The sequence below is a fragment of the Protopterus annectens genome, chromosome 3.part1 (assembly GCF_019279795.1).
Source record: "Protopterus annectens isolate FY-2018-M chromosome 3.part1, PAN1.0, whole genome shotgun sequence".
NCBI lineage: Eukaryota > Metazoa > Chordata > Ceratodontiformes > Protopteridae > Protopterus > Protopterus annectens.
In genome coordinates, this window is record NC_056732.1 from 218426188 (window position 1) to 218450002 (window position 23815).

Consider the following 23815-nt stretch of genomic DNA (forward strand, 5'->3'; position numbering starts at 1 on the left):
GCAAAGACCCGCACTAGGAGAAACCCCCACTGAAGTTAAACTTGGCCTGCCTCTCAAAGAAGCCTTGGAAACAGAAGGGGAGGCTCTAACCACCTTAGGAAGAGAGGGAAGAACAGCCACCTGAGAAGCCCCTTCAGCCTGGCCTACTTCCTGAGAGGACACATCCTGTAACAGTAAAGTCTCTCCCTGAGACTCCAAAGAAACTCCTGGCAGAACCTCCGGCTCCACTGAGCCTTCTAAAGAACCGACGTCCGGGACGGTCGGTTCTTCCACTCTAGGCTTTGTTGCTTTATCCTTGCGCTTTTTGGCGGCGTCGGAGCATCCGGCGGCATTTTATAATTACAACGCTTCCCAAAAACTAACCTGGCACAGTCTAACCTTCTCTTAATAGTGCGTTTGTTAAATCTAGCACAAGAGCGGCATCCAACAACGTCGTGCTCAGGCCCTAAACAAGGTATACACAAAGTATGGTAATCCCTATGAGGTATCTGTTTCCCACAAGAAATACAGTTATTCACTTTTTCTGACATCCGTTAAATACCGAGGCAAAAAACCAAAATATTCAACGGGGTACTTAGCCAACTTTGACTCGGTCTGAAACTCTGACTTCAGAAACTTTCAGAACGCCAACCTGCACTCGCAAAACTGCTTCTGCATCGGACCATGCGGCAAAAAAGACTGAGGATATGACGTCGGTCATGCGCATTAGTACCCTGACGCACTGGCGCCAGTCTAATGCGCCTTGACGCCAGCCATATACTTTGGTATTCGGGCCGACTGGGACAGCGGACTACCCAATAGTTAGGACTGCAGCAATGTGGAATGAAGAACATCAACATCTCAGTAATGAACTTTGGGATTCAGTTAGCCTATGTAGCTTCCTACATGATCTCATATGAGTCATAGTATTTGATTTTTTTCATCAGATTATTTCTTTCTTTCGTGGCACCAAACATTGCATTTCTTAACATTGAAACTCAGCTTCCACATCTCTGGCCATTTAACAAACTTGAACTCAGACTGCAATTGCCTTCCCTATATTCTCTGTCAGTCCTAGATTAATATCATTGGTAAACAGTAGCCTTCAACTACAGAGCCACAGCTTCAAAAATATGTATTCTGATGACGACCATCTCAAGCACTGACCCTTTGCTACCACACTGGTCATTATTTTTTCTGACTTTCATTATAATCCCTGAGTTCTACGACTGTGCTTATGTGCTTCTCCACATATATACATTTCCTGGGTTCCCTAATTTTTTAACTTTGCTTTCAGCCACTAATCGGACAACTGTCAAGACCTCTGATGACATCCAGGAATATGTCTGATGCTAAGGAGTCCATCTGTTGTGCACTAGTGACTTTGTTATACTTGTTGTAGATCAGGTCTGGTCAGCTTAAGCACTGGTAGCATAGAGGGATAAAGCCTTGATTATGGCACAGGTGACCCAACAATTAACGGCTCAGGCTTATATCAGCACTGGTAGAGGAAGGCGGGCAGACCCATTCTGGGAGGGATGGAGGGACACAGCAGAGATACAAGCTGCTACAATTCCATGTGGGAAGGGTGGAATCACATATAGCATCCTGGGAAGATGGGGTTTTGCCACAACATGGTGTTGTTTGGAGGTAGACTTTAAAAATCTCTCAAGAGGGAATGCATAGTGGGTTCCCACAGTAAACCAGGTCACTTGCCCCCCCAGGGGTACAATTAGGGCTATGATAGCAAATCAATTGCCAAGATGCTGGAAAGGGTACAAGCAACACCCATGGCTACTTGTATTATGGCTGTTTTGGGTGCCACTAATCCCATATGGTACCTGGGTCTAGTCCCTCATACAAAGCAGCAAATGATCTGAGTCAATTTTGGAATGGCTTGATAATCAACAGGCACAAAGTCAAAAAGGAACTAGAAAGATATGCTTGATTAACTGTAAATCCATGTTGCCTGTCATCCTGAAATACATTTACTTTTAGGCCGGTAACTATTCCCTTCATAGATGCATAGGATCATAGGCTCACTGGTTCATAGGAGGTTACTAGGCTAATGGCCTTGGGGCCCTTACAAACTTACCCTAGAGTTTACCCCAAAAAAGAAACCTCAGTGAGCACCTGTCACCCCTGTCAATGAGAGAAACAGCTGGAACCCCTAAGACAAATTTGTGGTTTCCCATCCACTCATCAAGGTTGCGCTTGAAGAGGGTCAGTGAGGTACTCTGTTTGACATGTATGGGAAGTCTACTCAAGAGACGGGGCAGCCCCTGGGAGACAAACCTGTCTCTCCAGCAGGTTTTGTTCATGTTGCATATTAGATTTAGGCCTTTCAAGCAGGTAATGTGGGAGGAGTTAGACTAATGGATATGCAGCATCTCTAGTAAGGCAGGGTCCGAGACTGCCTTGTAGGCAAAATACAAATCACCTCTGAGGAATTTGTACAATACCGAGCAGACTGATAGTGATTTGAGCCTGTCTGCATAGGACAGGTGTTGGACGCCATGGATTTATTTGTGAGGTATTTCTGTGGCCTTTCCAGTTGGTGCAGATGTTTAGAGAGGTACATACCAAATGGGGCATTATACTCAATTATTGGCCTAATGGGGGAGAAGTACAGAGAGGTAATAACCTCCTTTTTTCCTGGATGCAATCCCTTTACTTATGAGATGAACCAAGTAAAAGGCTTTTCTGACCACTGCCGCTACATGATGGTCGAAAGTGAGATTGTTGTCCATCTGAGTACCCAGGTCTCTCACCACAGGTTGTGTGCTTAGGGGGTTACCGTTGATGTGGTAACCAGTAGGGGCCAGGTTTTTTTGCCACATGGTATAATACTTTTTTTGCATTTCACTTGAGGCCATGACTTTGGCACCAGTCATTTGTTGCTGTGAGACCCTCTTTCAGTATGTCAACATCATTTGGGGAGTCAAGGAAAGCACCTAACTTACAGTCGTCTGCAAACTTGGACAGCCACAGGCCTTTTCTCTTTTCCTGGACCTCTGAGAAGTAGATGTCAAACACCTGGGACAGATCCCTGGTGAACAACTAGTGACAGGTCTGCTGTCGGAGGTGGAGGCACATATTTTGACCTTGTGGGTCCTATCTGTGAGCCAGTTGGCCAACCACCTGATGAGATAGGGATTTACACCAAGTTTTGTTAGCTTTTCGATGATGCCCAAGTGGGGGATTGTGTCAAAGGCCTTGACCAAGTCAAGGTAAGCTGTATGCACTGACTTTCCCTCATCCAGAGCCTTGGTGATAGCCTCAGAGAAGTCAATCAGGTTCACTAGGCAAGATCTGTCCTTGACGAATTCACACTGGGTGGGGTCAAGTCCTTGGAGATTGCCTATGTCCTTGTTTATGAGATCCATTATAATATGCTCCATGGCTTTACAGATCAAACTTGTCGAGCTAATGAGGTGATAGTTTCCAGGGTCAGTAGTGGCACCACCTTTGTGCAAAGGGATGACAGTGGCAATTCTCCACTCTGCTAGAATTAAGCCCGTACTTAGACTGTGGTTGAACAGGGTACTCAGTGATGAAGCTAGTTCTTGTTGGAGATGGTGCAGAATACAGGCTGGGATACTATCAGCTCCCATGGAAGCTGTGTTCATTACCTTGGATACGGCCTTTAACACATGATCTATGGAGATGTGAGGTGCTTGGGACAAGTATCGGGGATGTTGAATGGGCCTTTGAGGGGCAGGGAGGTGAAGTTTGCACAGAACCTATCTGTTAGCAGGTTGGCTAAGTCAACAGTATCAGTGCAAGTACTGTTATGTACTAATTTGGAACAAACCTCGGCTTTGCCATCGAAGTTCCTGACATAACTGAAGAAGGCTTTGTCATTTCCCTTTGTTTTGGAGGCTAGTTTCAATTCATAATTGGCTTTGGAGGTTTTCACTAGTGATCTAATTTGCTTGGGGAGGCTAAGGATGGAGTTTTTACAATTTGGAATTTGTTCCTTTTTGCCCTTGGACAACAGTTTCTACCTTTTGTTGTAAAGCCTGTTGATAGAAGATGACCACCAGACAAGGTTTATGTTTCCATAAGGAGCAGGTTTTAGTTCTGTTGGGTATGGCCAAGTCCATACAATTGTACAGGTGCTTGTATACTGCATTGGTGTACTGTTCACCATTGTTGTCTGCATCCTCTGAGGGGGGTGGTGGTGGTGTTAAGCTACCGATACCCTCCCTTACAATGTTGTACTCCGCTTCTGAGAAGTTTTTTAGCCTGGTTATGGCTGGGGGGGTAGAAACTATGAATGAGACAGACCGATTATCTGATCTTACCATGGAAGAACATACTATGGGAGTGGTGCAGTGATCACCTATGTTGGTGAGAACAAGTCCAGAATGTTATCTCCCCTTGTGGTGGATGAGACAAGCTGGTCTAGTGCTTTAGAACTGATGAAGTGAAGGAATCATTGGGTGAGTGCATTAGTGCAGGAATAGTTCACCCAGTCTATGGTGGGGTAGTTGAAGTCACCAAGGATCAGGGTGTCAGGGGTACCTCGATGGAGTTAAGTAGGTCCAGGTAGGAGGAGGAGTGGGTGTCCTGAGTCATGGAGGGCGGTCTATAGCTGGCTATAGCTTGGATGAGTGTCTTGCCAACTGTCAGTTGCTCCTGGAGTAGTTCCAGTGTGTCATGCTGGCAAATCAGTCTGGAGGTGTGCCTGTTCTTAATGAAGATAGAGACTCAACCACCCTTAGTCAGAAGGGGAAAAAGTGGGAAAAGAACAGACTGATTAAAGACAACTCATTCATCACTTTGCATGAACCTTACAAGGTAAAAAAAATAAGAATAAAACCCCAACAGAGCACTTATCTGAAAACGGCTTGATAAACCAACACACAAAGTAAGTATTCAGATAGACAATCAAAGATGGCGTTCTGACTGATGGCAAAGACGTTCTGAGGAAGGTACGTCTGATGTCACCTTCATACCCTATGCTGCATGCGGGGATGATGTGTGACGTACAGCATATCCTTAGCAACCTAAATGGTATACTGGCCAGATGTCAAGCCACCCTTGGCAGGGGATTCCTATTGAAAGGAATACTGCAACAGTGAAATGGAAGGACATTAAACTATTCAGAAAGACTTCAGAAATGGCATCATATTCTGTTTCTTAAAAGACAGACATTGCCTTGCAGGGAGGCAGAAGTTAAGTTAAATTTGCAAGCTTACACCTCAAATGCACCACTGGACGGACAAACTACTGAACTGAGGTACCTAAAATGTAGACATTTTGCAACTCATTTTCTAGATTACAGAATGAACTTCCCCGCACAATCTGAAGGAATTAGTCAACTTCCTTCCAAAACAATCCTGCTACACCTATCTGAAATTAGAAAATATCAACAAGGTGCTACTTTCTGAAGGCCAGCAAACTGCAAACTTGACAACTGAACCTATAAGATCATTTTTTGATGGACTTAAACACGTGAACAATAAAACCAAAGCAAATTAGAACGGAGACATTTACTAAAGATACAGTTACAGAATTTTCATTTTTTCTTATTTAGCTTTACTACTTATAGCAAAGATGCATAACCATTCCTAGCAACTACACTTGTAATGCTAACAAGTATATTGGGTTTGAATTACTACTTTGTTTCTTACCTCTATGAGAGCCTTCATAACCAGTCCAGCTCCTTTTACAATAGCCATGGATGGGTGCTGTCAAGAAATACAAAACCAAAGCTAAATTTAAGTCTGATGCACTGCTTTTTCAACACCTGGATATACAATTCATTTCACTTTCTCAAAGGTAACACATGCAGACACCTCTCTTTAATCCAGTGACTGTATAAAGAGAATAGAAAAGATTACTGTTTAAAGACAATGTACTGCCAAAACAAGAAAAATAAATCAGATACGAACTTCAGCATCTGTTGCAACATTCTAATTTCAACCAACCATTGGAATATTGACGTATGTATAGACATATTCTGAAGTCTTACCTGAAAAAGTTTAAACAAAGTTCTCCCATTTAAAGCTACCATTTCCAACAACATATCAAACTGCTGTCCTTCTGTCGTTTCACTGTAAGGTGCACAGAGGGAAAAAGTAAGAAAATCCAGAAGCGAACTAATGACAAGGGCACCTGTCCCATAACCCTACAAAAAAAAAAGCTACAGTAAATAAACTAAACAATACCTACTTTCCAGAGAGAAAAAAAAATCAAAGTTATTTTTGTTTGCTTCCAAGTATCTCTATCAAATGAGCACACCTATAATGCAATGCAAACTTTATCATACACGCACAGAGGGTCACAGGAGGCAGAAAGTTATAAGAAAACGTGCTTGTAATGCAAGCTCCGCAATTTATTTGTATTTAATAATTGTCACATTTTAGTTATTATGCTTATGCTTTCAGTAACCTGGGCTAATGAATACCAGTGTCTGTTGGATATGACAGAGAATCATGATATACCAATTCTGAAAATTCACAGTGCATATCAAAGAAACAGCAAATGCACTATTCTGCCAACCACAAGAGCCACACTGCTTTGAATAAACCTCATCCTATATGAAGGATCTGAGGGAAGAAGGTTGAAGTTAAAAGCAATGCTGAAATGTAGACCAAAGGGGGTGAAGTCCTGAAAATAACCCAGAGAACACAAAACTGATTTGCAGCTAAGGTGATGGAAGACTTGGGAGGGGAGGGCAGCAGCAAGCAGCTGCTGCTGCTGATGGTCAACTTATCCTGGTGGGAAGGAAGCAGTACCAGCTCATCACTTGTCTGACAACTAGAAGGAGCACTAGGTGTTGCACTAACTCAGCATGGACCTCCGAAGCACACACATTGTGTCTCTGTGCATGCGTAGCAGCTGGGAAAGTCAGTGTGTGGAGACAAGCTTTCCATAGAAGCCAAAGCTTAGTGGAGCTTAAATCAAAAACCACAATTGCAGTACGTAGTAACTCAAATAGCAAAAACAAACCAACGTGAAATCACAGCGACAAAAATTTTAATTACAGAGCTATCAGATAAAATCTTCATCAGTATGACAAATCAAAATAAGAACACATTTAAATATCAACCATTAAATAATCACATGATAGCACACAGCCAATACAATCCAAAATATTATTAAAACATCATCTCAAGCACATTTGCTTAAATTTCAAAAAAGGTTTTATAGAAATCATTTTGTTTAAGCCAGGGGGGTGATCAGCATTCAAAAGTAATATCCATTCGTATTCCTTCATCTCTAATCTATTGCTTAAATCACCAGCCCTTGCAGATCTCACAACTATACCCAAAACCCTAAAAGTAAAATAATGACCATCCTCACACACTCCTTAAAGTGCTGAGCTAGTGCATTAGTCGAATGTGTAAAAATCTGTTAACCAGTTTACTGTGTAATTTAATTTAATCCTGACTTGTGCTCAGGACTAACCTTAACCTGTGGAACTTGTTTAACTTGCTTACTTATGTAATCTCTGTAAATAATCTGTTTGTAATATGTAATGCTGGTATTATGTAATGCTGTATCTGCTTACCCTTGGAGCTTTTCTCTCCGGGCCTCCGCTGAAAATGGATATGCATCCAGTCGGACTATCCCAGTCAACAAATGTAAAAAACTAAATAAATAAATAAAATTAGTCATAACTCTATTAATATCAGATTTGTGCTCTACCATTTTCTCCTTCACCTTTCTGATAGATTTACTCCAATAAAATGCTAGACATGTTTTGCAAGTGGCAAGATAAACAACATTACTCGTATTACAATTAGCATAACAGCTAATCTTGTATGTCTTATTCGCAACAGCATGTGTAAAACTTACATCTTTATTTATATTCTTACAACTTAACAATTATAATGTGGTACAGTTCCCGAATTACATGATAATGTCATCTGTTGGGTGAAATCTTTATTACATAGTCGTTTCTTAAAGTTAGGGCAATTCTTATAAGAAAAACTAGGAAAGTTGGTAACATGTTTGGTAAGTTCAGGTAAAGAATATAAAATACACCAATTCCTTCAAATACCTTCTAAATCCTTACTAGATCTAGTAAAAGTAGTGACATAATATAATTTTCTGTCATTCCTACACCTGGAAACCGAACAGTGTGAATCCATGGAAAAGTAAGGTTTCCCACTAGAATTCCTCTCATTTTAAACATCTCAATAAATTGCCTCTAAAAAGGTTTTATCGTAACCTCTGTCAATAAACTCTACTTTACTTCAAGCATCTGGGTAGAACAAAGATCATTCCTAGTATTTAGCCGACACATCTATTGTACACATTATTGTTAATAAATAATTCAACATCCAGAAAATTGATTTTTTGTTGTGAATAAGTTACTTTAAACTTTAGGAAATCAGTAGTTGAATTTAAAAATTGAACAAATTGCAACAATTCTAGTTAATTCATTCGGGGGGGGGGGGTTGCAAGGATTTATGAATTTTTGGCAGGCCATAAAGCCTTGATACAACAGGACAAGCAACACTGAAATAATGAAACAAATCTAGAGAGATATCATCATTAATGTGTAATTCATAAACCAATAAGTTCACATTATGTATACATTTCCTTACATCAACAGCATTAACCTGTACAAAAGCATTAGCATCATTCAATATATTGTTAACTTGAGTAAAATAATTATTTCGGTCCATAAGGACAACAGCACCCCACCCCCCGTCAGCTTCTTTTATTATTATACTAAAATTCATTTCCAACTCATATAGCCCCTCGCTGACCCTCTTCAAGCGAAATCTGGACGCATGGATGGGAAATCGCAAATTCACCCCTGGGATCTCTTCTGTGTCCCTGCTAGACAGAGGCATAAGTAAACTTATCTTAAAAGGGTACCTTCTGTGACCTACTTCACAGAGGCACAGTAGGCTAATCTAATAGGGAGGTGGAAGCCAAATACACTCTGGCTAGGCTTATAAATGTCCTAGGGCAGATAGCCTAGTATCTACCTATGAACCTATAAAGCTTTATACTTATTTAATGTTAAATTATACAACTTATGTGAGGGCTGCTGTTGAAACAGGTCACGAATCTCTCTCTCTCTCACAAATCTCACCAAATGCAGTTATTACAGGATGACTAATCGGTACTAGACCTTTTGTTCAAAACTGAACCAGTATCTGAAGAATTACCAAAAATTTACTTCAAATTCAAAGTCTGACAAAATATCTTCAAATCAGTTAAAACATTACTCAATGTATCAGTTCTTGATGGAATAAATGTAATACCTTTGTTCAAAACGGAAATCTCAGATTCAGTAAACACATGAGAACTTAGATTCACCACCAAACCAAAATTTGCAGCCTCTAGCATTTCGCACTGCTGCGAGTTTGCGGGCAGCCAAGATAGCTGGTTTCTCTCATTCTTGCTTGTGATCTTCCTTGGGAACGCCCCCTCTGTTGTGTAATGACCTCTTCTGGTAATTTGGGATTGATTACCATGGAGACTCTCTGAAAATCCCTAGAGCCGGTATTATAAAGTTTTCATAACAACGGAAGCAGATGTGCATTGTTGATTCCATTCTTGAGTTGTTAGGCTGCCTCCAAAGTTGACACAGCTTCATTAAATTGTAAATTAGAAGCATTCTCATTAGCAGCAACTACATTGTTAATTATTGGTGGAAATTCATCCAGATCATTAATGGAAGGTTTACCATTCTGGTGATGCTGATTATTTTTAGCATTAGATGGTACATTATTATCCACTTTCTCCTTTGGCCAAGAAAAAACATGGCCAGAACAAAAATCAGCAATGTCTCTAGTTTATGTTGCTTTTGTCGTTGAAGCTTATTATTATAAGCACAGAAACGTTCGAGCATCAAACCATACTCATTTGTAAAATCAGTAAAATATGGAAAGTTAACAATTCATTCTCCATTCAGATTATATCAGTTGGTAGTTCTTGCTCAACATCCATAAAAAAAATTATTCGTTAAGGACATATAGTCCAAACTCATACTGAGCTCCTGCCACTTCAACAATACAGGATAAGCACTCTTATAGGAAGGCATTTTAAGAATGCGTAAACCACATGGCACCACTTTCAGCTCAAGATAAGCCAAAAAACTATAGCATTGAAACTGTAAGTTCTTTTTTACCTTGTATTCAAGAAGTGACATTTTCTGATGTAAACTGTCAGTCTCTTTCTGCAAGACCCCAGTCGAGTCCATTGCAGCACCAAAATGTCCAAGCAAAGGATCAGACCGAGCATGTAACAAAGCACTCATTTTCAGAGCAGACATATCCAGGCTGTGTGGAAAAATTTTTTTTTGTAAAAAAAAAAAAAAAAATTCTTACAAAATTGCCACTCACGGACTGTAGAGGAACAAACGTGACCAAAAACCACAACTGCAGTATGTAGTAAAGGAGAAAATGGACTCAAACAGAAAAACAAATCAACATGAAATCACAGCGTCAAAAATGTTAATAGAGCTTTTGGATAAAAACCTTCATCAGTATGACAAATCAAAATAAGAACACATTTAAATATCAACCATTAAATAATCGCATGATACCACACAGCCAATAAAATCCAAAACATTATTAAAACATCTCAAGCACATTAGCTTAAATTTCAAAACAGGTTTTATAGAAATCATTTTAAAGCCAGGGGGGAGTGGCGATCAGCATTCAAAAGTAATATCCATTCGTATTCCTCCATTTCTCATCTATTTAAATCACCACCCCTTGCTGATCTCAAAACTATATCCAAAACCCTAAAAGTAAAATAATGACCATCCCCACACTCCTTAAAGTGCTGAACTAGTGCATCAGTCGTAACTCTCCTATTAATATCAGATTTGTGCTCTACCATTCTCTCCTTCAGCTTTCTGGTGGATTTACCTACATAAAATGCTGGACATATTTTGCAAGTGGTAAGATGAACAATATTACTCATATTACAGCATAACAGCTAATCTTATCTTATTCGTAACAGGATGTGTAAAACTTACATCTTTATTTACATTCTTAACAACGTGAACAATTATAACATGGTACAGTTCCCGAATTACATAATGCTTGAAGTAAAGGAAGAGTTTATTGACAGAGGTTACGATAAAACCTTTTTAGAGGCAATTTATCAGGATGTTTTAAATGACAGAACTTTTAGTGGGAAAGCTGACTTTTCTGTGGATTCGCACTGTTCAGTTTCCAGGGATAGGAGTGACAGAATATATTAGGTCACTACTTTTACTTGAGCTAGTAAGGATGTAGAAGCTATTACTAGAAGAAATTGATATATTTTATATTCTTTACCTGAACTTGCCAAACATATTACCAACTTCCCTAATTTTTCTTATAAGAATTGCCCTAACCTTAAGAAACGACTATTTTAAAGATTTCACCCAACAGATGAGGACACTATCATGTAATTCGGGAACTGTACCACGTTACAATTGTTCAAGTTGTAAGAATATAAATAAAGATGTAGGTTTTACACATCCTGTTACGAATAAGATGTACAAGATTAGCTGTTATGCTAATTGTAATACGAGTAATATTGTTCATCTTGCCACTTGCAAAATATGTCCAGCATTTTATGTAGGTAAATCTACCAGAAAGCTGAGGGAGAGAATGGTAGAGCACAAATCTGATATTAATAGGGGAGTTATGACTAATGCACTAGCTCAGCACTTTAAGGAGTGTGGGGATGGTCATTATTTTACTTTTAGGGTTTTAGTTTTGAGATCTGCAAGGAGTGGTGATTTAAATAATAGATTAGAGATGAAAAAATACAAATGGATATTACTTCTGAATGCTGATCGCCCCCCTGGCTTAAACAAAATGATTTCTATAAAACCCGTTTTAAATTTAAGCAAATGTGCTTGCGATAATGTTTTAATAATATTTTGGATTTTATTGGCTGTGTGGTATCATGTGATTATTTAATGGTTGATATTTAAATGTGTTCGTATTTTGATTTGTCATACTGATAAAGGATTTTATCCGAAAACTCTATTATTACAATTTTTGACACTGTGATTTTGTGTTGGCTTGTTTTTGCTATTGGAGCTTAAATCAGCCACTGCAGGGTGGAGAGGAGCAATAGAATGCTCCATTACACCTGAAAGCTGGCGTACTCTCCTCCAACTGACTCTTGCCGGGAAGGGGGGGGGGTATGGACCGAGGAGGATTTAATAGGCTACAGTACTCATGTCTTCACTGGGGATACCTGGCCCTTACTACTAGTGGAACAATCAGGCCAAGTGAGTAAAGGTAGTAAAATAATAAGGCAGTAGAGAGACACGAAAAATAAAGGCAAATGCATAAACAAACATGCAGATAAAAAAAAAACAAGCCAGTGGATTAGTGCACCTAGCGAACAGTACCTGACTGGAGGCACACTAAAGGAATGGTGCTAAAGGGAGACAACACAGGAAATATTTAAGTATGGTGGAACAACTGGGGTAAATTTGTGATCCAACAAAATGCTTAATGTGCAATTGAAAAAAGGGCACTTAGGGAGAGTTTAAAATGTTATGTGGCTCATATAAGAAGCAAGGACACACAAAATGTATTTTTCAGACACATACCTGAAGGTAGACCCTAAACAGGTTAAGGTGAGAATGAAGAGTGCAACTTTTCAGAGAAAGTAGAGGACAGCAGATAAAATGGAAATGGCAGAAAAAGTAAAAAAAAAGAATGCAAATAAGGTGAGGTGACAAAAAAAAATGAACTGTAAGAACCATAAAGAGGGTATGAAGTAGGTATAATAAAGTAAAAAGCCAGACATTTTTTACAAAACAAAAGGAGCTCTATAAAAATGACTAATTCAAATGTGCTAAGAAAATGAGTAGGAGTGATGAAAACAGATGGAATGTGTTGTATTTTTAATTTAATAAGATGGTGTGGTCTCATTCTGGAATATGATTTTGTGCTAATCCAGCAGGAGTTTTCAAAGTGTGTCATTAAAAGAAAGGTCAGTTAACTACTGAAAAAAATTATTAAATTACAAGGGGATAAGACCTGAAGTTAAGTGGCTCTCTTAATATACATCTTGAAAGTTTTAATGAAAGTTTCTTTAAAATGGACTGTCAGAAAAATCTTGCACAGAAAACAGCAGAAAAACAGTCTCATGGAGTAAATGGGAAAAGGCTTCATTTGAGTCATCCAAATAGAATTGGGTACTGTGTTGTTTGATCTCTCTGCATAAAAAAAGAAATGACCATGCGAATTTAAAAAATGTATAGATAAAAATTAAAGCACTAGGACTGAAACAGGGATTTACTAGAGAGTTAAGAAATGTTTAATGATTTCATCTGGAGGATGACTGTCAATGGTTATATGAAATATAAGTTAAGAATAGGGAAGGAGCCAGACAGTAGCTCGAAAGACCTTTTGCTATATGGAGACTGCCTCAGAAAGGCTACTAAGGCAGTAATGGAAAGGGAATGTTAAGAAAGGTAAGGTTAATAGATTTTAAAATATGTTCAAGAGGACAGACCTGTATGCTTCCAACTACCCTATCTCAGGCTTGAGCATGTGAACCAAAAGAGCATAAGGCACACAAGTGACTAAATAAACAATGACAACACTATCACTTTTACCTTTATAATATTCAGATGTGAAAGCATCTGTACTTCAGCTCTTTCACCCTCTTAAAACTTGCCTATTTTCATCACATTCTGACTTCCACTACCAATAGTTGTGCTGACTCTTGCTCTGTCTACAAAAAATATGGGGACGTGTAAACCTTATAAATATCCACAGGTGAATGATATTGTCACCCTTCTCACATATACCTGCCTATATAATTCATGGAAAACCTCTTCTACATCTTACATGGATCATACACTCGGTTCACAGCATTAAGTAGCCCTTTGCTTGTCCTCCATCACTACATTCTTAACCTACTTACTCTTTCCATTCTGCAAATGCTACCCTCCCTGCCAACCCAGTTCATTCAACACTCATTCGATTAATTTCATCAGTTTGCAATGCCTCTCTACTGCACCCCCTTTACTTTCATCAACTGCTGCTGAAAATTCCTCAGCCTTTCATCCCTCTTTTCCCAGTCTTGTCCTTAATTTGCAATCTATCCAGCACCAACTTCAGTGTACAAAGGAAACACAGAACACCTACACTCCCAAGTTTTTCATGTCAAGAAGCTTCATACAGACAGATGTGCAACTTCTATGATGTCTATACTTAAATCGTGTCTTCAAAACATTTCCATGCACGATATGGCATGCAAATCACTGTTACCAACTCATTAGCCTTAAAGCTAATTGTTTTCATTAAAATAATCACTAAACTGACACTATACTAAGAATGCCATGTCATTTAACGTACAATAAAACTTTCTGTACATATTTAAAACTTTTCAACAATGCAACTTTTCAGTGCTTAGAAACATTTATCTCTGGTAACTATACAGATACTTGGCCTGGTTTCTTCAACAGTTTATACAGATTTTAACAGACTATTTACAAGGGACCTATGGACTTGCTTTTGAGATGGTTCTTCCTGCATTACACCTTCATTTGGAGTCGCAATTTCAGATGCGTTGCTCTCTCTCTCTCTCTCCAAATTTTGATTATGACAAATCTCACTCTCACTATTTTTTGTGGAGGAAAGAATAGTTGTGTAAAATCTTACCATAACCATAGATGTCCTTCTCTTCCATGTTGCAGTATTCTAGGTGTGGGATTTCATGCCCTCAGGTGACTCGTATGTCGGCTACTATACAAACGTTTCAACTTGGCTGTCGCAGTGTGTGTGTGGGACGTCACACGTAGGGCCATAAACCAGGGGCCTTAAATGTGACTTCTGCATGCACAAGTTCTAAGGCCAGCAGGCAGAGAAGGCGGCCCAGCAGGAGGAATGCTAGTTTTTTTCCAGGTGTGTGACTTGGAAACCTACTGTAATGTAGGTGGTACAGGTAAGGAATAGTACCTGGGGGGATTGGTGGGCAGGAAGGAATATTGCAACATGGAAGAGAAGGACATCTATGGTTATAGTAAGATTTTACACTATTCTATGTCCTTCTATTCCTATGTTGCTGTATTCTAGGTGTGGGCGCATACCACATCTTAGGCAGATGACAGGGTGGTGATAGATGGAGAGCTCTACAAGACCCTGCAGGACTGCCCTAGCAAATCCTGTCCTAGCTCTGGAAACTTGGTCCAGTTTGTAATGCTTGGTGAAAGAGTGGATAGTGGCCCAAGTGGCTACTTCCAAAATGGATGCTGTCTAGGCCCTTCATGAAGGCCCTTGAGGTGGCCACAACTCTAGTGGAATGGACCTTGATTCCCCCTGGGGGTTCCTTTCAATGGTGGGAGTAGCAGAAGCAAATAGCTTTCCTGATCCAGCATGCGATGGTTTGCTTGGAGACTGCCTTGCCCAAGGCTCTGGGGTGGAAGGAGACAAGGAGTTGGTTAGTCTTCCTGATGGTCTTGGTCTTGTCCAGGAAAACCCTAAATTGTCTGTGCACGTCCACTGAATGCAGTATCCTCTCCCCTTCATTAAAGGGTGAGGGGAAGAAAGTGGGTAGATGAATGGATTGGTTAAGAGAGGTCCTTGCCACCTTAGGCATAAAGGAGGGGTTGGTTTGCAGGGACACCCTGTCTTTGGGGAGGATGGTGTAGAGGGGGACAGGCCATTAAGGCCTGCAATTCTGACACTCTTCTGGCTGATGTGATGCCCTCCAGCAGGACCATCTTCCAGGGGCACATCTGTAAGGAGGAAGGACCAGCCGGTTCAAAGGGATGCTGGGTTAATTTCTCTAAGATGTAGTTAAATGTCTTACCAGGGCATAAAAGTGAAATTTACTCTCACAGTCATACAACTATAAAATGTAACAAATGCATCTCTTTAGACAAACGGTTATAAAAAGGAGGAGAGGAACTTAATAGAAAGTAAGAACCAACCTACTTTTAGCTCCAGTGCACTCACGCAGTACACACAGACCCTTACTACCTCGTGGCCTGGTTTAGCCCTGCTGCGCTCAGGCTTGTTCCGCACCCCACCTTGCCCCCAAATCTCACCTGCCCCCAGTGGTCCTAAATATATAGTGCTACAATCACACCCTCTCCTTCTTCAACCAATCAGCTATATCCAAGTCATCAATAGGCTCTCTAGTACTTAACCTTTCTATCCTATCTTAAAAAGTTTAAACTGGGGACAAGTCAACCTCAATAATCCCAATGTTACTTACAATGAAACCACTTAAAATACTACCGCTGTACTATTGGCTACCCTTTCTGCTTGTCTCATATATGGTTACTGCCTATGAATATAATACATACCCAGGTTTCCACTACCCAAAAGGCCAAACCTCCACTTTTATAGCTTCACACAAGCTTGAACACTTAATACATCCCCTTCCCATCTAACTCCTTACTTACTAGGTATCAGCATCCCATTAGAACAAGATATGCCATCCTAAAACCAAAAGATATCAAAGTCTATTAAAATATGGAAGCTCACAATCAGAAGATTACAATGCAACATGACAATGGATGGAGATATCCACCCAAATCCTGGCCCATCCTCATCCACTAGCTCTATGTCCTTTACTAACTTGTCCCACTACTACACAAATCTTTGACAAACCCCCAAACTCACTCTTGATCAGTCACCTAAATATCAGAAGTGTAAACAATAAGATTCAACACCTATATGCCCCTCTTAGATGCTATTTCCCCAGACATACTAAGTCTTACTGAAACCTGGCTAAAACCTTCTACTTCAAATAAAGAAGTTATACCACCAGGCTATAACGTCCTAAGGGTTGATCAAACCAACAGAAAGGGAGGTGAGGTAGCTGTTATGTACAAATCCACACTTAAAGTGTCCAATAATGCCCTGCAAACATCCCTGTTTGGCAATGCTGAAATTCTTATCACTAAGCTCCACATTATAAATCGTGTGTGTGTGTGTGTGTGTGTGTGTGTGTGTGTGTGTGTGTGTGTGTGTGTGTGTGTGTGTGTGTGTGTGTGTGTGTGTGTGTGTATATATATTCCCCCAGGCAATAACAAATACCATTGAAGATATCCTACATTGCTTATCCAGCAATTACCTCCAAGAAACCATTCTATTGGGGACTTCAACATAGACTACAACATGTGTTCCTCACAACCCCCCAACTCACCACATAAACCTTTATGGAGTTTCACAGATCATATCCTCCCCCACTAGGATCAGTGAACCCAACAATAAAGCAAGTATTTTGGATTGGATTCTTGTTAACACCCATCCCCTCAAATACAAGAGTGGAACCCTTCCTGATGATTTAAGTGATCACCTCCTCATCAATTTAATCAGGCAAAAAGCTGATATCCACAACCAGTCCATTTTTAAAACAATAAGGAACAATACGAATTTCAACTGCACAAATTTCCAAAATGAACTCAAATCTTGCAATTGGTCAGTTCCGAAACAATTACCACTAACAGAATCGGTAAATTACTTTAATACCAAATCACTATCCATCCTTGACACCCATGCACCAGTACGGACTAATAGAACCAAAACAAAAGTTGTTCTTTGGCTCTCAAAAGAAACCAGACATAAAATGCTACTTAGAAATAGGGCTTGGGCCACTTTGAGGACCACAAAAAAAAAAAACATAGATCAACTTAGACAGCTAAGAAATGAAACAAAAAAATCCACCAAATTAGACAAGAAAAACTATTACTGGCATCTACAAGAAAAACACCAAAACAAGCCACAAAAGTTTTGGGTAGGTATAAACAAACTCCTTAGTCCAGGGCAGTCCTCCACTCCTACCGCCTTGGATTCTAACCAAAACCTCCCAGCAGATATTGCCAATACCTTTAACAGCTTCTTTACAACCATCCAGAACCTAGCTAACCAATTATCCCCCTGGATGCCCATATTCTTTGTCCACTACACCCTGCTCCCAACTCCCCTTTAACTTCAAGCCAGTTTGGACATCTTTGGTCCAAAAATTATTTAAACTAAAGCCTACCGCCTTGCCAGCTGATGATCTCCCTGAAGAATATCTACAAAAAGCTGCAGATACCATAGCATACCCCATTACTATCCTGATCAATAGAACTATAACTAAAGCGTCCATTTCCTCAGTCTGGAAGATATCCCATGTCATCCCACTCCATAAAGGGGGCAACTCCACTGAACTTTCAAACTATAGACCCATAACTATTCTGTCACCCTTGGCTAAAATTATGGAAAAATGCATCCACAATCAACTCCTGAACTATCTTATCCATAATAATCTTCTAGCCAACACAGCTTCAGACCATTCCATAGTACAACCTCAGCCCTCCTCTACTTCTTTAATGTCATTAACCAACACCAAAACAATAATAAACTTTCCTTTGCTATCTTTCTCGATCTTTCAAAAGCCTTTGATATGGTAAACCACCAAATACTCAAACACTTGAAATCCATCTCTCTAGAGGATTAGGCCATCCAATGGTTTAAATCATATCTCAGTGGTAGACAACAGGCTGTCCTATGGCAGAGCAAACTATCCACCCTTTTACCCAACACCCTCGGAGTACCCCAAGGCTCCATACTAGGTCCACTATTATTTTCTATTTTCATCAATGATTTGTATAAGGTCATTCCAACAACATGCATTCAATATGCGGATGACTCCACTTTAGTATGCTCTGACACTTCACCTAGAGTTGCAGACTCTATCTCAAAATACTTTTAACACAATTGAAAATTTGCTCCTTAACCATTGTCTCATGTTACATCCTAATAAAACCAAACTGCTGCTTTTATCCTCCACTCACAGGTCTGCCCCTATAGCCTTTACATTAAAATCCAACAATGGCACCATTATTTCCCCAGATTCCTCAACCAAACTGTTAGGAGTTATAATACATAACCTTAAGTTTGATCTGCTATCAATAAAACTATTAAAACAGTTAATAAAAAACTTGGCTCACTATATAGGATCAAGCCCTTCCTAATGCCATTAGCCAGAACTGTAATTGCTAGTACACATCTACTCTCCACCCTCCTCTATGCTTCCCCTCTGTTTACAAACCTCAGCAAACTTGACCTTAATAAACTTTCTAGCAGCTACAATCACATTGCTAGATTTGCTACCGATGCAGCCTACATAACTCATCACTGTCATAACCTAAATCTACTAGGATGGCTTGAACCGCCTAACCCACTTCAGGTTAACCAACTAATAGTTGCACACAAGAACCTGTACCAACCAGATAATACACCCGTACTTAAAAACTTCATCACCCCCTACAGTAACCTTAGCGCACTTAGTTCATCTGAAAGACTACTAGTTCAAACTCTCAAATCCAACAACACAGCCAGTAAATCTCTATTTGCTAACTCTGTTGGCAAAACTTGGAATTCTCTTCCTGCTAATCTTATATCTGAACTCTCTACCTCAATTCAAGAAAAGTCTGATTTAGTACTTTAAAAAAAGATGGCTATGCCCTTGTCCTAATCCATACCAACTCTAACCATCACTCGTGTGCACATGGAGGACTTCTGCCTACACTTCATTTCTTAGGTTCATAGGTAGGTACTAGGCTATTGGCCCTAGTGCCTATATAAGCCTAGTTAAAAGGTACCCTGGCTTTCGCCACCCAAGAAAGTAATTTTCCTGTGCCACTGTCGAGCAGAGCCACAGAAGTGATTCCCAGGGTGTATTTCCCATCTCCCATCCAATCATCCAGATTTTTCTTGGAGTGCTAATGAGGAGCTTTGTTTGATATAGATAGGTAGTTTGTTCCAGAGTATGGGAAGTCTCTGGGACAGGAATCTCTCTCTCCAGCATGTGCTGTTTATTGTGGTGACCAGGTTTAGGTCCCTAGAGCGTGTAGCTCAGAGGGATTGGGATTTCTTTAAGTGGAGCATGTCCAAAAGCTCTGGGTTTGACATAGCTTTGTGTGTTAGGCAGAGATTGCCTCTGAGTAGGCGATATGCGACATAGTAAAGCTGCAGTTTTTTGAGACGGTCTAGGTAGGGCATCTGTTTGAAGAGACCAACGGAAGTAAGCACTTATGACCAAACCAATAAATCCAGAAAAAAGTGCCAGGGCACGCTGTGGGTGATCCAAAAGTATTTATTCACAATAAATTCCACTCGATTATTTCACTCGAACCAGTGAATACGATAAAATAATGAACGCTCTTTCATACACACATAATACTGCGTTTTCGTCAAAAAAGACTTCTTCAGACAATATAACAACATAAACCACACATTTAAATACTGAATAATGCAATTAAAATCCATTTCATTGGTCCAAATAATGGTCAATTAGTTCAAACACACCAATCTGTTTGAAGCCGATAATCCTCTTTGTGAGTTATTTCTGCGGCCTTTCCAGTTGTTGTAGATGTCTTGTGAGGTACATATCAAAAGGGGCATTGTACTCTATAATAGGTCTAATGAGCGACGAGTAGTGGGGAACAATGACCTCTTTTCTTCCTGGATGAGAAACCTTTTGTGATGAGATGTGCCATGTAGAAGGATTTCCTGGCTACTGTGGCGATGTGATTATCAAAGGAGAGACTACTGCCCACCTGTACCCCAAGGTCTCATCACACTTTCGGCATTAAGGAGACTACCGCCTATGTGGTAGTTCATGGGTACAGAGTTTTTACCAAAAGGGATGACAATGCACTTTTTGGCACTGAGCTTGAGGCCATGGCTTACACACCAGGAATCTGTCTCACAGAGGCCCTTTTGTAGGATGCCCACATCTTCTGGAGTTTTGATTATGGCTCTTAGTTTGCAGTCATCTGCGAACGTCGTTAGCCAAAGACCTTCTGTGTTAGCCTGTACTTCAGAGAAGTAGATACCAAACAGGAGAGGACTCAGGACGGAAAACTGTGGCACTCCATTTGTCACTGGTCTGAAGTTGGATTTGGAGTCTGCTACTTTCACAGTGTTGGTTCGGTCAGGGAGCCAGTTGGCAACCCATTTTGTGACATAGGGATTTATACCTAGTTTAGTGAGTTTATCTATAATTCCAGAGTGGGGGGTGGTGTCGAAAGCTTTTGCGAGATCTAGATAGGCTGTGTGAACCACCTTACCCTCATCTACGGCTTTGGTGACCGCTTCAAAGAGGTCCATCAGGTTTAGGAGACATGATCTGCCTTTTACAAACCCGAAATGGGTGGAGTCCAGAGTTTGGAGATTACCAATATCATTGTTTATAAGTTCCATGATGATATGTTCCATAGCCTTGCAGGCCAGGCTCGTCAGGTTAATGGGGCGGTAGTTTCCAGGAACTGTGGTGGCTCCCCCTTTGTGGTGTGGGATAACCGTCGCTGTGCGCCACTCAGTGGGCACACAGCTGGAGGTGAGGCTATGATTGAACATGGTACTTGGGTGGTGTGTCAGTTTGTTCTGTAGTTCATGTAGAACGCAGCCTGGGATGTTGTCAGGTCCCATGGATGCTGTGTTCTTGGCTTTGGAGAGTGTTTTTTTTTACCTGTGTAGCCATGATTACAGGAACTTTGCATTCTTCCGGTATAGGGATGGGCCCTTTAGGGAATGAGAGGGGGGGTAAAGTTAGCACTGAACCTATCTGCCAGGATGTTGGTAATATCAGTTGGTTCTGCATATCTAGTGCCATTGTTCTGTAACTCAGAGCAGATCTGAGTGTTGCCATTGAGATTCTTGACATAGCTACAGAATGCTTTGTGATTGCCTTTAGAGTCAGTGGCAATTTTGTTTTCATAACTAGCTTTGGAGGATTTTATGAGGGATCTCAGCTTCTTACTGAAGCTGACCAGGGAGGTTCCACCAATCATGGGATTTTACTCTTTTTTGCAACAGTTTCATTCTTCTGTTGTAGAGTTTATGGCAGGGGACCACCAGATTGGCTTCCTTTTTTTGGAGGATAGCATCTTGGTTCTGTTGGGGATTGCATGATCCATGCACTCGTGTAAGTGCTTATAAAGTGCATTTGTGTAGGATTCAGCAGTCATACCTCTATTGTCTGTCAGCATGGGTGTCGTGAAGTTTGCCACTTCTGTCTTAAGAAGCATGAAGCTGGCTCTGGAGAAATTTTTACGGTGGTTTCCCTAATGGGGGGTGGGGGAGGGATGTGGATGTCTAGGGTGTTTAGCTTGTGGTCTGATCTGACCAACAAGGAATGGATCTATGGTGTGGAGCACCGGTTGCCCATGTTGGTAATAACCAGGTCTAGGATATTGCTGTCCCTGGTGGGAGTGTGGATAAGTTGATCCAAGGCATTGGAATTTATGAATTCCAGAAAACGTTGAGAACAAGAGTTGGTACATGAGTAGTCTTCCCAGTTAATAGTGGGGTAGTTGAAATCGCCCATTATTAGGGTGTTAGGTTGTACCCTAATACTTTCCAGTGTATCAAGAAATGAGGAGTGGGAATCCTGGGATATGGTGGGGGATCTGTAGCAAGCTACAATTTGGATTGCAGTCTTGCCCAGAGTTAGTTGCACTTGGATAATCTCGGATGCATTATGCTGAGCAACTAGCCTGCAGGTGTGGATATCCTTAATGAATATGGACATGCCTCTGCCTTTAGTGTTTCGGTCCAGGTTAGGTGGCTGAAAGGTGTGGTATGAATTATAGCCTGGTAATGCAGGGGTACCCTCTGGAGCCTTGAACCAGGTCTCTGTCACTGCACAGATGTCAATGTTCTCCATTTTAAGGAGTGCCTCGAGTGACTGCATTTAACTTATAAATCCTATGATCTCCTTGGATCTACTACCAGGTTAGCCTACTAGGCATTCAATACCCTATCATTCTTAAAAACACTGTCTAGAATTTTCCATCCGAGTAAAAATGTAATAATTTGCGTATCTGTTTTTTGTGTTTGTTTATATCCATGTAAAAATCCTTTTATTTGTGTTTTATTTTGAATTTTAAACTGTAAAAATGTACCAGTTTGTTGAATGTCTTTTTGGAGCTTTTCTCCCCAGGCCTCCTCTGAAAATAGACATGTATCGAGTCGGATTATCCCGGTAAACAAATGTACAATAAATAAATAAATAAGGTCCCAAAGCGGAGGGATAGGTTTCCTAGGTGGTCTGGTGGGCAAGACCCCTTTAAGGAAGAAATTTACGTCGAGCCTGGCAAGCAAGCATGCGGGTTCCAGGGGCAGGCAGGCTGATATGGCAGAGAGGTGTACTTTTACAGAAGAATAAGAAAGCCCACTCTCTATCAATTGACACAGGTAGTTTAGAACCAGGGGAACCTCAGCGCAGCTGGGGTCCCTTCTCTTGTTCAGACACCATTTTGCAAATCTCTCCCACTTAGCCAGGTAAGAATTTCTGGTGGTAGGTTTCCTTGCCTCCATTAGGACTGAAAGCATGTCCTCTGAGTAGTGGTGCCTGAAAGGGATCAAAAGTTTATCATACACAGAGTCAGAGGCAACATCTGTAAGTGTGGGTGTAGGAGAGTTCCTCTGTCTTGTGTCAGTAGGTCCACCTTGTAGGGTAACTAAGTGATTGCCCCTGGCTAGTTTATGAAGTAGGGAGTAACTAACAAGATTTTTGATTTGTCCTTCTGAATTTTCAGGAGGACTTTCTGAATCAGTGGGAATGGGGGGCATAAAGGAACTTCCCCTCCCAAGGGAAACTGAAAGTGTCCACTCTCCATGCTAGAGGGCAGTGGCCTTTTGAGCAGAAGTTCTGCAGTTGCCTGTTCTGGGGGAGGCAAACAGGTCTATTTGTGGAGCACCCCACCGGTGGACAATGTCTAAGAAGAGCTCCTGCTCAGCATCCATTTGTGCTGAGGCGAGGAGGTCTTGCTGAAGATATCTGCTTGGTGGTTGTCCTGTGAGGGGATGTAGGCCACTTGCAGGACTAAGTTGAGACGACAGGCTAAGTCCCATATCAGCAGGGATAATCTGCACAGCTAATAGACCTT

At 40.7% G+C, this 23815-nt stretch overlaps 1 protein-coding gene across 1 annotated transcript in view; it reads right to left on the reverse strand.

Moving 5' to 3' along the window:
• The window catches only part of DNAJC13 (DnaJ heat shock protein family (Hsp40) member C13), a gene marked incomplete in the record, with an annotated part of 3140357 nt that overhangs the window by 2153039 nt on the left and 963503 nt on the right, over positions 1–23815 (reverse strand). Inside the window, 2 exon segments of the mRNA XM_044066722.1 lie at positions 5619–5675; positions 5960–6115. Of these exon segments, the coding sequence (XP_043922657.1) occupies positions 5619–5675; positions 5960–6115 (213 nt within the window).